The 14,663-nt window shown below is 36.7% G+C and overlaps 1 protein-coding gene across 1 annotated transcript; it reads left to right on the top strand.

Moving 5' to 3' along the window:
* The first annotated feature begins 4,876 nt into the window (after positions 1-4,876).
* Positions 4,877-9,205, top strand: LOC139843671 (asparagine--tRNA ligase, cytoplasmic 2). The gene is made up of 8 exons (XM_071833792.1): positions 4,877-5,379; positions 5,490-5,726; positions 6,240-6,839; positions 6,952-7,137; positions 8,246-8,310; positions 8,394-8,523; positions 8,614-8,672; positions 8,978-9,205. Exons 1-8 carry the CDS (start codon positions 4,942-4,944, stop codon positions 9,159-9,161), a joined length of 1,899 nt encoding a protein of 632 aa, XP_071689893.1. The 5' UTR covers positions 4,877-4,941; the 3' UTR covers positions 9,162-9,205.
* The last annotated feature ends 5,458 nt before the right edge of the window (positions 9,206-14,663 follow it).

Below are 14,663 nucleotides of genomic sequence, written 5' to 3' on the forward strand. Positions count from 1 at the left end.
ATGAGTTTTTTGTCTCGATTAGGGGAAAATGGGTCGGGTCGGGGCACGAATCAATAATTCTAAATGCTTATGGACCCCATTGTGATGATAAAAAAAGCGAGTTTTGGGCTTCGTTAGATGAGATCATAAATAAGATAGACTCGGCATGGGTTATATGTGGGGATTTCAATGAGGTAAGATGGCATACGGAGCGATTAAATTGTGTTTTTCATCAATCAAGAGCGTCTCGTTTCAATAGGTTCATTGCTAATAATAATCTTGTTGAGATCCCGATCAATGGGAAAAGGTTCACGCGTATTAGTGACGATGGCACAAAGTTTAGTAAACTTGATCGTTTCTTTGTAAATGATAAGTTTATGAGACTTTGGGCCGATCTCTCGGTTGTTCCACTTGATCGTAGAGACTCGGACCATTGCCCACTTTTACTAAGGGATCGTAGTATTGATTTCGGACCGAAACCCTTTAAAATATTCGATGAATGGTTCAACAAGGAAGGTGTGGATAAGGTAATTATTGAGGATTGGGGTAAAGGTATAGAGAGTACTAGAGGTGATTCTGTCTTTAGAGATAAGCTCAAAAATGTGAAGCGAGATTTGAGGATGTGGAGTAAAAAGGAATTTGAAAATTTAGATGCGGAAATAAATGAGCTAAAACAAGAGGCGACAAGATTGGAACTGTTGGCCGAATCCGGGTGCATTAGTGATAGTGATCGTGTGGTTTGGTTAGACACTCGTAGAAGATGGGTTGATAAAGAAAGAATTAAAACGAGTATGTTGAAACAAAAAGCCCGTATCCGGTGGATCTTGGAAGGCGATGAAAATTTGAAATATTTCCATTCCACGATTCGAAGAAAACTAAACAAATCCAACATCCGCGGTTTAAACATTAATGGGTCTTGGGTCGAGGATCCGAAGGTGGTTAAGGACACTGTTTTTGTACACTTCAAAAATATCTTCAGTAAGAAAAATATTACCAGGCCATCTTTGTGGACTACTGATCAAAACTCCATGGTGGGTCGTAATATGCAGTCTGGTTCCGAATGGCCTGCTGGGCCGTGTTCTGCTGTTGGGCCTGACTTGAATTTTTTTAACAGTCCAGTGGGTCAGGAGGGGTCTGGTAACACTGTTTTCTCGAGGAGGGATGGTACCGATCTTACAGAAATCTTTAAGTTGTCGAGGTCTGAAACAGTGGCATTGGAAGATAAATTTTGTGAGTCAGAAATTTGGGAAGCGATCAAGGGCTGCGGTAGTTCAAAGGCACCCGGGCCGGACGGTTTTAACATGGGTTTCTACAAAAAGTTTTGGTACGTCATCAAGGATGATTTGATTAATGCGGTCAACCTATTTTGGGAAAAGGGGGAATTTTCTAAAGGGTGCAACGCCTCATTCGTTACGTTGATTCCTAAGAAGACTGATCCTCTTTGCCTTAGTGACTACCGGCCTATCAGTTTAATCGGGAGCTATTATAAGGTAATCGCGAAGATACTTTCGAACCGCCTAAAAAAGGTTGTTCCTAACCTCGTGGGACCTGAACAAAGTGCGTTTATAAAAGGGAGGAATATTTTAGATGGTGTCCTTATCGCTAACGAAACTCTTTATTTTTTAAAACGCAAAAGGTTAAAAAGCTTTATATTTAAGGTGGATTTTGAAAAAGCCTTCGATTCTCTAAACTGGGATTTTCTAATTGAAATAATGGGCATAATGGGGTTCGGGGCTAGATGGAGGAAGTGGATAATTTCATGTTTTAAGTCGGCGTCTATCTCAATTCTTATTAACGGGTCACCAACTAAAGAGTTTAGGCTTGAAAGAGGGGTTAGACATGGAGATCCGCTCTCACCCTTTCTTTTTATCTTGGCTACGGAAGGCTTGAATGTATTAGCAAAAAAGGAGATTGAGACGAAGGTTCTTTCCGGGGTTGAGGTAGGAGAGGACAAGCTTACCGTCTCTCACCTTCAATACGCGGACGACACCATTTTTTTGATACTTGGAATATGGAGAACATACGATGCCTAATGAAACTTCTTAAGTGCTTTGAGCTTACTTCGGGTCTTAAGGTTAATTACCATAAAAGTAGTCTAATCGGGGTGGGGATTGATAAAGTTGAAGTCGAGAACATGGCTAGACTTTTCGGGTGTAAAGTTGGTACGATTCCGTTCATGTATCTTGGGTTACCGGTGGGGGGAATATGAAGAGATCCGAATCTTGGAAGCCGGTGGTGGAGAAATTTGAAAAAAGGCTCTCGGAGTGGAGGGCGCATTCGGTGTCGTTTGGTGGGTGTTTGACACTTGTGAAATCGGTGCTTAATAGTCTCCCGTTGTACTTCTTCTCGCTCTTTCGTGCTCCGCCATGTGTGATCAAACAACTTGAGAGTGTAAGGCGTTCCTTTTTTTTGGGGGGGGATCGGGTAATAAATCAAAAATTTCGTGGGTGAAATGGGAAGATGCTATCTTACCATATTGTGAGGGCGGGTTAAATGTGGGTTCTCTTAAATGTAAGAATATGGCTTTGATTGACAAATGGTGGTGGAGGTTCAAAACCGAAACTAACTCTTTGTGGGTCAAAGTTATATCGAGCATATACTGGTCTTCGGGGGGCTTTCACTTGATGATTCATCACATCTTGATTCTTTTAAATCAATTTGGAATGACATCATTAAATGCGGTTTTCAAATTGAAGGTTCTAATATTCCTTTTAGGAAACTTTTTGTCAAGATTATAGGTGATGGTGCCTCTACATCCTTTTGGAACGACATTTGGCTTGGAGAAGAGACACTTAGCAAAAGATTCAAGAGATTGGCGAGGCTCGAAATCGACTCTAATGCTACGGTTAAAGATCGGCTTGTTTGGGATGGTATTAATTGCACGGGTAATTGGTCTTGGGTAAGAAGTCCTTCCGGGCGTACAAGTAGCGAACTTCATGACCTTAATGAGCTACTTGTAGGCGCGGTTATGGACCCTCTTAATCAAGACTCTTGGAGATGGAGAGGCGGCAACAATGGGTGTTTGTCATCAAAGTCATTAACGGATCTTCTTGTAGAGAGGATAATTCCTAGAGGTAATAACAACGGCGAGACTCTTCGTAACATTTTGGTTCCAAAAAAGATAGAGGTATTTGTGTGGCGTGCGAGAAGGAAAAGACTTCCTACAATGGTAGAATTGGATAAAAGAGGGATTGATCTCAACTCGGTGCGATGCCCTCTATGTGATGACGACATTGAATCGGTTGAGCATTCTCTTCTTTTTTGCAATCATGCCATTGTTGTGTGGAGAAAGGTGTTTGATTGGTGGGGACGTGGGAACTTCAATTTGCATAACATAAATGAGCTTCTAAAAGATGTGGGAAATGCAAGCTCGGATCTTGGGAAGCTTATATGGCAAGCGGTGTTATGGTCAAGTTGCTACCTAATATGGAAAAACCGCAATCAAAAGGTTTTTGCTAATAAAGCTTGGAATGCACCGGTTGCCTTAAACGAGATTCAAGTTAAAAGCTTTGAGTGGATCGCGAAGAGGAGCAAAGACAAAACTATCGACTGGCACAATTGGATACATCATCCACATACTTTCTTATAGATTTAGTGTGTTGTATGGTTAAGATGCCACCTTGTCATCATAGCCAAGCTTGATTGTATTATATTTTTCATGTAATATGTTGCTCGAGAACGATCTGTATTTGTGATTTTGTGATGAATAAAACTTACTGCTTTTCAAAAAAAAAATGATCGACATTTAACTTCTTTGATTTAAACTCTAATTGATAAAATTTTCATAACTAACTGAGATTCTTTCCTATTTAATAAGTAGAATCGCGCGCACAGCAGTGAAAAGGATCACAATCGAATATTTTTTTACAACATTTTTCGACTGCCTTCGAACTCATAGCCATTTGCCGATGAATGATCATCAACTAACCACCTTCATTGTGATTGATCAATCCAGAATTAGCCACATTTTTCCGAGATTGTAATATTGACTCGTTCAATATACTCTATTGCGCATTCATGTAATTTTATTACTTCGATCACTAACCACCATTTTCATTCATATTTTGATTCTTGGATACCGATGGCGACCACTTTTATGCCGCTACGGCATCATGATTGACAGTGTTATACCATTTTGTCTCAAAACGGAGCAGATAAAATAGCCGTCATAGATGCTCTTAAGATTAAGATTTGTAAAGTCAAATTGCCACTTACAAATTGATCATGGAATAAAAAAGTTACAATGATTTGTATAATCTTTCAGAAGAATATGTAGAATGAAGACTTTAACTCCTATTAACATTTTCGTCATTAAAGTTCTTAAAATTTACATAATCCGTTCCTCGTCTATATCTATTGCATCTATTTATTTACCATTTGTATAATTTTGTGCAAAGAATAAAATTAAAAAAATAAATAAATAAATTATCAAAGGATTTCAACGTATACCTATTAAGGAACACATCAATTTTAAGGTCGTGAGTTGAGTAGTGTTATGAATAAAAAGGGTTTGTGTTTGTTGCTAATTAAAAAAATTGATTAATAAATAAATAAATCCATAATTAAAATATCCTTAAGAAACGATTGCGTCATATAAGGTCATACATACATTCCCGCGAAAACTGATAACCAACTTTTAAAGAATACCAAACCCTTATCTCTACATCTCTGTTTTCTCCAGTTTCTTTAAACTTCAAAAATGGCGATTGACATATTTCATACACAAAATCGATCCTTTTTCTTCATTTTCAAACTTCTTCATTCATCATTACTTCTTTCTCAATCACCCCATCTTCATTCACCAAGAAAAGCATCAACCTTTCATTTTCTTCACATAAATCTTCATAAAACCCACTCACAAATCCTTCAATTCACTCAGAATTCAATCTCACTTCATACATTTAAGCTCAAATCCACAAACCCAACAAAACCCTTTTATAATTCCAGCTAATTCCTTGAAACATGTCTTCTGAGCACCAAGTGTTCGATGAAATGCCAAAGCCAACTTCAATGCCAGTTCCAGTGGAGTTATCCAAGTATTCCAAACGCGTGTTGCTGAAAACAATATTTGATCGTGCAGACGGTGGGTTAGGTTTGGTTGATCAGCGAGTTGTGGTTGGAGGATGGGTTAAGTCTTCAAGAGAAATGAGAATAGATCCACCACCCAGATCACAACCATTAACAGGAGATAATACAAAGGATCATACCGGGGGTAAAGATGTAAAATGCGTTGAAGTTTTTCAATCACGAATTCCGTTTCTTCGAAGTATTTTTAAAGTGTTTGGTGGACACACTACTCCTCATACAAAGGATAAACTCGAATCAGTCTCACCAAAATCGCTTCCTCCTTCGGTTTCAATCGTGCAAATTAGTGACGGTTCTTCCGTTATCAGCCTTCAGGTAAACCGTAAATAATATCTATTTTGCCTTTTTTTTTTTTTTTTTTTTTTTTTTTTTAAATTATTTGATTTGAATTTGTACAAGTTTCATGACAAGATTATTTATTGTAGGTCATAGTGGAATCTTCGATAGCTCCTCCAAGTCAACTCATGCCTACGGGAACTTGTATACTAGCGGAAGGTATTTTGCAAAAGCCTTCTATACAAGGGAAGCATGCAATCGAGCTAAAAGCGGATAAATTGTTGCATATTGGGGTAGTTGATCAAGAGAGCTATCCTTTATCAAAGAAAAGTTTGCCTTTGGCTAGATTGAGAGATTGTGCTCATTTTAGACCTCGAACAACCACTGTAAAAACCTTCTCATCTTATCACTTGTATATTTATCGGTTTATCAAGTTTAGAGGTGGCAGAATGGGTTGGTTGAATGGTAACAGGTTAAAATTGGGTTCAGATCAAATTTTATAGGTATGGGATGGGTCGCATTGACCTGGACCTCTATTTTTACTAAAGATTGAAAATTTTGTTATAATTTTTATAATTAACTATTTCTAAAGTATGCTTGTAAACCTGATTTCAAACACGTGTACTTTTTTTTTTGTATAAATGATTTTTTACATTTTATGCATTACAAATACAAAATGGACGACTTTTGACTCATTACGTTTTTAGCCAGTTTCCATCTATTTTTACTAGATTTAAACAAAATTTTGTTAATTTCTAATATAAGGAAATATGAGGTAATTTACATTAATATACATTGTAGTACACATTAGAGACCATGTTGGCGTTTTTTTGTTTGGGGTTGAAATTGCCACCTCAACAGTCAGATTAATCATGACAATTCGATTTCTTCTTTCGTAGGTGGCATCTGTTTTGAAGGTACGTAACGCATTGAATCAAGCCAGTCATACCTTCTTCCAAAAACACGGTTTCGTTCATGTCGAAGTGCCGATTATAACTGCCACCAGTACCGAAGGATATTCGGATGTCTTCCAAGTTTCGACATCAAACTTTTCTATTAAAGAATCAAAAAGAGAAGAGCCCGTTTCAATGGATGATACGGCTAACGTTAATCTCGAAACTATAAAACTTTCAATTGCTGAAAAAGCCAAGAAAGTTGAAGAACTTAAAAGAAGCGATAGTAATAGAGAAGCACTCGATGCAGCTGTTCAAGATCTTCATAAAACAAATAAATTGGCTGCAGAACTAGTAGCAAGGTCAAAGTCAAAGTCAAAATCAAAGTCAAAGTCAAAGTCTGAAAAGTACAAGACGGGTGAAGAGTTCTTTACTAACCAGGCCTTTTTTACTAGCTCCGGTAGCCTTCATCTTGAAAGCTGTGCGTCAGCTCTTGGAAACGTATACGCATTTGGTCCAAGATTTCAAGCAGATAAATCGGAATCGAAGAAATATTTAGCAGAAAAATGGATGATTGAAACTGAGATTGCATTTTCAGAACTTGAGGTTATATTATATATTGTTCTTATTACTTGAACATTCTTGATATTCTCCATTTTCATGTTCAATTATTGTTTAAACTGTTTTGTGCGTGTGTGTGTGTTTTTTTTTTTTTCAGGATGTGATGAATTGTGCTGAAGACTTTTTGAAGTTTGTATCCGATTGGGTTACAGAAAATTGCTATGAGAATCTTTACTTTCTTTCAAAAAGAGTTGACAAAACTATTATCGATCGCCTTCATTCAATGGCGTCAACACCATTTGAAAAGATCACGTATGCAACAGCAGTAGAAGTCTTAGACAAGGTAACTTCATTTCACCCTTTCAAATAATGTGATGTTAGATGTGTCAAACTGGGCGGGTCAAAGTGTCCAAGTCCAAAAGGTTCAGCTAATTATAGAAATCATTATTAAAAACCTATATATTTATTTAGGGTATGTTTGGCGCGGAGCTTTTAGGAGCTTTTAACTTTTATGGAAAAACTCCTATTTAATAAAAAGCTCCGTTTGGTTAAAAGAGCTTAAAGCTTTTAGGCAAAAGGAAAAAGCTAAAAGCTACTAGAACTAACGTTTAGCTTTTAACTTCTAGCTTTTTATCACTTTACTCTTTATTTAAAAGATTCAGTTACTTTGCCAAACACCAGAATATATCTAAAAAGCTAACAACTACCAGCTATCAGCTAAATTTAAGTTACCAACTAAAAGCTAAAAGCTACCAGCTACAAGCTAGTTTTGCCAAATATACCCTTAAACTAACACCACATTATTTGTAAATAATTTATTTTTAAAATATATAAGCTTTTAAAGTATTTATGTTTGAAATAGTTGAATTTGATATTTTACTATACTATCTAAAAGACAAAGCCCTGTAGAACTATTCATCAATAGTAACCAGGGGTATTTTCGTCATTTCACCTTTTTTTTTTGGTCTCCAACGATAAAAGAAGCAACTTTCGTAAAAGAACCAACCCTTCAATGTTACCAAAAGATGTCGAAAAAAATTCTTTTTTACAAAAAAATCAACTACCTTTTTTTTTTTTTTCAACGATAAAAGAGTCAACTTTCATAAAAGGAACAATCCTTCAATGCTACCAAAAGATGTCGAAAAACATTATTTTTTACAAAATAGATCAACTAACTTAAAAAAAAAAAAGGAACGCTAAAAGAAGCAACTTTCACAAAAGGAACAACTCTTCAATGTTAGATGTCGAAAAAAATTCTTTTTTACAAAATAGATCTAAGACTTTTTTTTTTAACTCGCATTCAAAACGGAGCCCCCGGCGCGAAGCGAGGGCTCCACAACTAGTTATTACTAAAAGTCAATGTGGTCAACGTCCGTCTTGACCGACTCTACCTTTCAAGGTCAACCTTGGTTATACTTAAATCAACAGTTATAATTGATTGTTTCTTTTAGGTTACTGACAGAACCTTTGACACCAAGATCCAATGGAACATGGCTTTAACAGAAGAACACGAAAGGTCTGACCCGAATGAATAAAAACTCTTATATGTTCTCTTTCTTTTTTTATGATACTAAAGTTAGCATAATCTTCTTGATACAGTTATCTAGTTGATGAGTTTTATAAGAAGCCTGTAATTATATATGATTATCCTAAAGAGCTAAAGCCCTTCAATGTTCGATCAAACGACGATGGAAAAACCGTTGCAGCTTTTGATGTGATTGTACCAAAGGTAAGTTTTAACGTTTCTACTTTTAGGTGTCGGGTTTCATGAACACTTGAGATTTGTCGATTTGTAATCACTTTTGAACTTATTTTGAAGGTTGGAGCTCTGATAAGAGGCAGCCAAAAGGAGGAACGACTAGACCACTTAAGTAAAAGGTATATCTGATATGCTAGAGGTGGCAATATGGGTGGGTTGGTCAAGAGGTCCAATCGGGTCATCTGAAAAAACTTTTTTCTTCCAGTTCTTTCGATTCTTTAATTAATAACAGTAGGTTTTATGGACATAGAATGACTTTTAATTTGTTTAACCCATTGCCCCGTTAAAGATAAAATATGACCCAAGTTAGCCCATTTATAAGTAAATGGTAAAGTGGCCTAGAACAAAACCCCTGCAAGCGCAAATTTGTGGATTTGAATATTTTGTTATGTAAGTTTTTACGAGGTTTTGTTTGTGCTTGCAGGATCAAGGAACTAGGGTTGAAAAAAGATGAATATGAATGGTACTTGGATCTTCGAAAGCAGGGAACAGTTAAGCATTCGGGGTTTAGTGTGATGTTTGATGTCATGGTTCTTTTCGCTACTGGTCTTAATGATGTTCGAGATGCGGTTCCCTTCCCCCGACATCATGGAAAACTCCATAACTAATAAAGTGTCGAACTTAATATCTTTTTAAATTTGTCATGTACAAAGTCATGGTTTATATGACATACGTTGTTGTTGTTAAAAGTTCATAGTGAAATAAAGTTGGTGGTTTGATATGTGACCTTATTTGTTGTTGAAAATAGTTGATCTTGTCACTTTCCCTTTTTCTAATGAAAACGATAAAATATCCTGATGTATTTATGATTTGAATTTCCGGATTTTGATTCTTGAATTGTGTAATCAATTTCTCTATAAAGTATTTCGACTCAATGATTGTCTTGGTTTCATGAAATCTTTACAGAGATAAGATAAGAACGCAATTTGTGGTTTTGGCATTGAAATCACAAATCAGATTATCAAAGAGAATGTGTTTTCTCTAAGTTGTGTCTGAATCCAAGAATCCAAAAAACGAATTATCAAATCTATTTAATTGGCAGTTGTAAAATGAAAGGGTGCAACCCTTCATTTTGAGCGTGTATTCCACACTTTCTGAACTCGTTAAGTATAACTAGCTAACTTTTGCATTCAAGTAAATCTCAATTAACTAAAATGTATGTTAAATGACACTTAATTAGGCATAGTATTTAGCATTATTATCTTAGCCCATGTATTAGGTTGCTTGGGCCGAGCCCACTTGCATATACTAGGTCATTTGGCTATATATGCCTACTCATGATGTACCATATCAATCAATAAAACATATCGTCCATTTTATTATAACATGGTATCGAGCCTCACGTTGTAGTGTGTTTGTTTCCTTTTTTTCTTCCCTCCTTCAATTCATTTCTTAACCACCGACGATTGATACCCATAAACCACCGCCATGCCATTTTATCTCAATATTATCGAGTAGAAAATAATTATATTTCATCTCTCATATTCATGTGCTTACTACCCTTTATTTCTGAAGCCATCACAATAATCATTTTTTATTTTTACCACTCAATCTTTTGCCGACAAATTGTATTACTCACCAATTTCATTTACTTTAAACAATAGCATATGACTTTGACTTTTCCTCTCAGCAAAAACCCTACTTTTTTCTACCGCCTCCCTCACCTCTCAAATCCTTCTACTGAAGTTGATCCTCCTGCTTTTGTAACCACCGACGTTACTTTTTCCCGGCAGCATTTGGACATTCGGAGATGGGTAAATCATCCGGTGGAAAGAAACCGAAATTGAAATCTGGTCAGGGAACCCAAACTAGGGTGTTGCGGAGTAGGACGATCGGTGGAGAAGAGTCTGTGGAATCGAGTAGTAGCGATGAATCGATCTCTAAACCATGTGAACCTCAAGCTGATCGAACACAGGCGGAAGAAAAGGTAACGAACCTTGATTTGAAAGTTGATTCTAGTGATGCGCAGCTACAGGGACCTTCGTTGCAGGTAGATCCGACCGAGACTGTGTCGAATTCTTCCGAGAGCGAAGGTGAGAAGAAGACTAATTCTGCTTTTAATTCTAAAAATGTGGCAAACCCATGTCTAAACAATTCAAGCGTAAAAGAACTTCTCAATGAAAATAATAACGGTCTAAAAACAAACACGGGACTCTCTTTATGGCAAGCCGTGGTTTGGACTACCGGCTATATAATTTGGAAAAACCGCAATGAACATGTTTTTGGAAAATCTCGAGATTGTCAAGCTAAATTGGTGGCCGATATTCAATCGAAGAGCTTCGAGTGGATCTCTTGTAGGTGGAAGAAAGGCAACCTAGATTGGCAAAGTTGGCTAACTCACCCTAAATGTTATGATGTCTCACCTCCAACAAAAAAAGGAATCGGCTAAACTCATGGCTTCTTGAAGTCTTGCAACTGGAAAAAGAAAAACAGTTTAGTGTGACATGTTAGCTTAGTTAATATTCCTGCTGCTTATTATCTGTATATATACAGCTGCTCCGAGTCATGGTGGCATGGTGCATATCTTTTGTAACTGTTTCAAGATTCATATATATATTCAAATCTCTTTGCTTTTAAAAAAAAAAAAAAAATGCTAGATCTGCTATAGGGAATGAAGATAACCAATTTAATTCTATGAATTATGAGTTCCCTGTTTTGGGTGTAAATCCTAGTGATGCACATGAGAAGTTTACTTGCTTGAATGGTGTTCAATCACAAAATGAAGAAAATCATGTAGACCAGTGTAAGCCTAATGATTATTTAAAGGCTGTAAATGGTTCTCATTCCGAAAAGAAGGTGAACTTTAGATTTGTTGAACCTATTTCTAATATCGATGATAATGTTGATGTAGAGTTGCCTTTAAATTCGGTTTTAGAAGTTCAAGATCGTTACAGGAATACGATTTATGGTTATTTTTGGGGCAAAAGGGTTGCTTATCCAGTCGTAAAGAATTATGTGACTAATGTTTGGAGAAAGTACGGGTTGGAGAAAATAATGAAGAATTCTAAAGGATTCTTCTTTTTCAAGTTTTCATCATTAGAAGGCATGCAAGGTGTATTGGAGAATGGACCGTGGATCATACGTTCAATCCCTATTATTCTTAATATATGGTCCCCATACACCACTCTAACGAAGAAAGAATTAACCCGGGTCCCTGTTTGGGTAAAAATACATGATATTCCTTTAGCGGGGTTTACTGATACTGGTTTAAGTGTTATTGCTTCGAATATTGGTACTCCCATGATGTTGGACTCTTACACGAGTACGATGTGTCTAGAATCATGGGGTCGACCAAACTTTGCCCGGGCAATGGTTGAAGTTTCGACTAAAAAGGAGTTAAAGGAGAGTCTTCGTATGGCTATTCCAAGTATTGATGGTAAGAGTAAATCTGTTTGCACTCTCAATATAGAGTATGAATGGAAGCCTCCTCGTTGTGCTACATGTGTTATTTTCGGTCATAACGACGCACGATGTCCAAAGCCGGTGGTTGAAATAAATGATAACAAGGTTATGGATGTTGATGGGTTCGAAACTGTTGGGAGCAAGCAGGTTAAAGGTGTGAGTATGGTTAAGGGTGTAAGCATGGGCAAAAGAAATCAAAAGCTTGTTTACCGTCTTATTAATAAGAAGAAAACTGAAGTCGTAGTTCCTGCTACTTCTAGTTCGCTGAAGGCTGTTAAGGTCGCGTCTAGTAAAACTAATACGGATCATAAGGGTCAGCTTGGGACTAGTAAAGGCGCGCAAGTGAAAGTTAATAATTCGTTTGGAGCTCTTAATGATGATATTTTAAACCTAGTGGATGAACCGAGTGATATAGAGAGTGATGAAGATGAAACAACTATGTTTATGGTGGGGATAAATGATTCTAAGGCAAAACCTCCGTTTGGAATGAAATCGGGTTGGTTGTAGTTTAGATTGTGTCTTGTACAAGTCTAGTAGTGTCAGTCTATTGGTTCTACTAGGCTTGTAGGTTCTAGTTTTGTTTCTGGTCGTTTGTGAGGCTGCAAGGCGCGCTTGTGGTTATTGTCCTTATTTGTATTTTTTTTATTATTTTTATAAATAATATTCACCGGGTAAAACCCATTACCCCAAAAAAAAATATCCATCTTTAATTGAGTAAACTCTTGTTCCTATCGATAATATAGCACATCCACAATTATTTATTCGAGCGCCCTCTTATTTCTATTAATCGATTATAATATATTTTTGTGGAGGGTTTGGTTTTACATCAACGAGAAAGTATTACGAAGTATTAATTATTTATTCAAAGTTCAATTCAACGCATCGCAAATATGAACATCGTTGACAACAGCGGCTGTAGGTCTACCAACTCAGAAACCCTAGTACTTAAAGTTATTCAGACCCAAAATTGTATTTTAGCCCAACAACAGCAGGCCCAACAGCAAACCAATGCTTTTACACAGAACATCCCGCTTCTTTTACTGATCACGGTGCTGTCGGGTGGCACATGGACACGAGTGCGTCTTCACATCTTACCTCCTGTATTAAATAATCTTAGTTCTGTTTTTAATCATAGCAAATATTCATTTGTAGCCGTTGGTAACGGGAACACCATTCCCGCCACTAACACCGGCCAGCGCTTGTTACCCAATGTTCACCGGCCGTTACATTTAAATAACGTTCTTCTAACTCCTAACATCATTAAAAACCTCATATTCGTTCGTCAATTTACCCGTGATAATCTAGTTTCCGTTGAATTTGATCATTTTGGTTTTTCCGTGAAAGATTATCTGACGCATCATCTGCTTCTCCGATGTGATAGCACTGGGGATCTCTACCCACTTACATCACCTACCTCTCACTCTTCTCAGCAGGCTCTTCTCACCAGTCCGGTTATCTGACATCAGCGTCTATGACATCCCGGACATGATGTTTATCGAAGACTCCTTTACATTAAAGATACCATTTGTAATAAATCGCCGTCCCCCGTTCTTTGCCATGTCTGTCAGCTTGGCAAACACGCTCGACTCCCTTTTTCTGTTTCTAGTTCTAATGTTAATGCTACCTTTGATATTATCCATTCAGATTTATGGACATCTCCCGTTTCTAGTTTTAGTGGTTTAAAATATTATATTTCTTGATCATTTTTCGCATTATGTATGAGTTTTTCCGCTTCGCAATGAATCTGACATGTGACGACCCGTCCTAATCCATAAGGACGAATACAATAACATATGGTAACATCGCGAGGTACTTGACCTCTATATGTTACATTTTACAAACATTGCATTCGTTTTTAAAAGACAAACTTTCATTTCATTGAAAGTTGACAGACATGCATACCCTTTCATAATATATCCAATCTATAAATGACTTAATCTGTTATCTTCTTAATAATAATCTTTATTGAACTCAATGACTTGAATGCAACGTCTTTTGAAATATGCCATGAATGACTCCAAGTAATATCTCTAAATGAGCAAATGCACAGCGGAAGATTTCTTTCAAAACTGAGAATAAACATGCTTTCAAGTGTCAACCAAAAGGTTGGTGAGTTCATTAGTTTATCATAAACATTCATTTCCATCATTTTAATAGACCACAAGATTTCAGATATATAATTGTACATGTAACCCGAGTACAAAATGGTACGCATAACCTGCGAATTAAAAATCATTCATATGGTGAACACCTGGTAACCGACATTAACAAATGCATCTAGAATATCCCCAATATACAGGTACACTCATCTGTATATAAAATCGAAGTACTAAAGCATCCGTAACCCAGATGGGACGTGTCAAAGTCCATAGATCTATCTTCAGGATTCGCGTCAATTTGAGGGTCTGTTCCCAAATTCTTAGGCTACCAAGCTAAAAGGGTGATATCTAGTATAATAATTCAACCATAGAATGTAGTTGCAAGTACTTGTGTCTATTTCGTAAAACAATTATAAAAGCAGCGCATGTATTCTCACTCCCAAAAATATATATATAAAGGGAGCAAATGAAACTCACAATACTGTATTTCGTAGCAAATATGCATATGACGGCTCTGAATAAGTGCAGGTTGGCCTCAGATTCACGAACCTATATTAATTATATATATTTATATGTTGGTCAATATCTGTCTAACAATTTAGATCAAAC

The sequence above is a fragment of the Rutidosis leptorrhynchoides genome, chromosome 4 (genome assembly GCF_046630445.1).
Source record: "Rutidosis leptorrhynchoides isolate AG116_Rl617_1_P2 chromosome 4, CSIRO_AGI_Rlap_v1, whole genome shotgun sequence".
NCBI classification, from domain to species: Eukaryota; Viridiplantae; Streptophyta; class Magnoliopsida; order Asterales; family Asteraceae; genus Rutidosis; species Rutidosis leptorrhynchoides.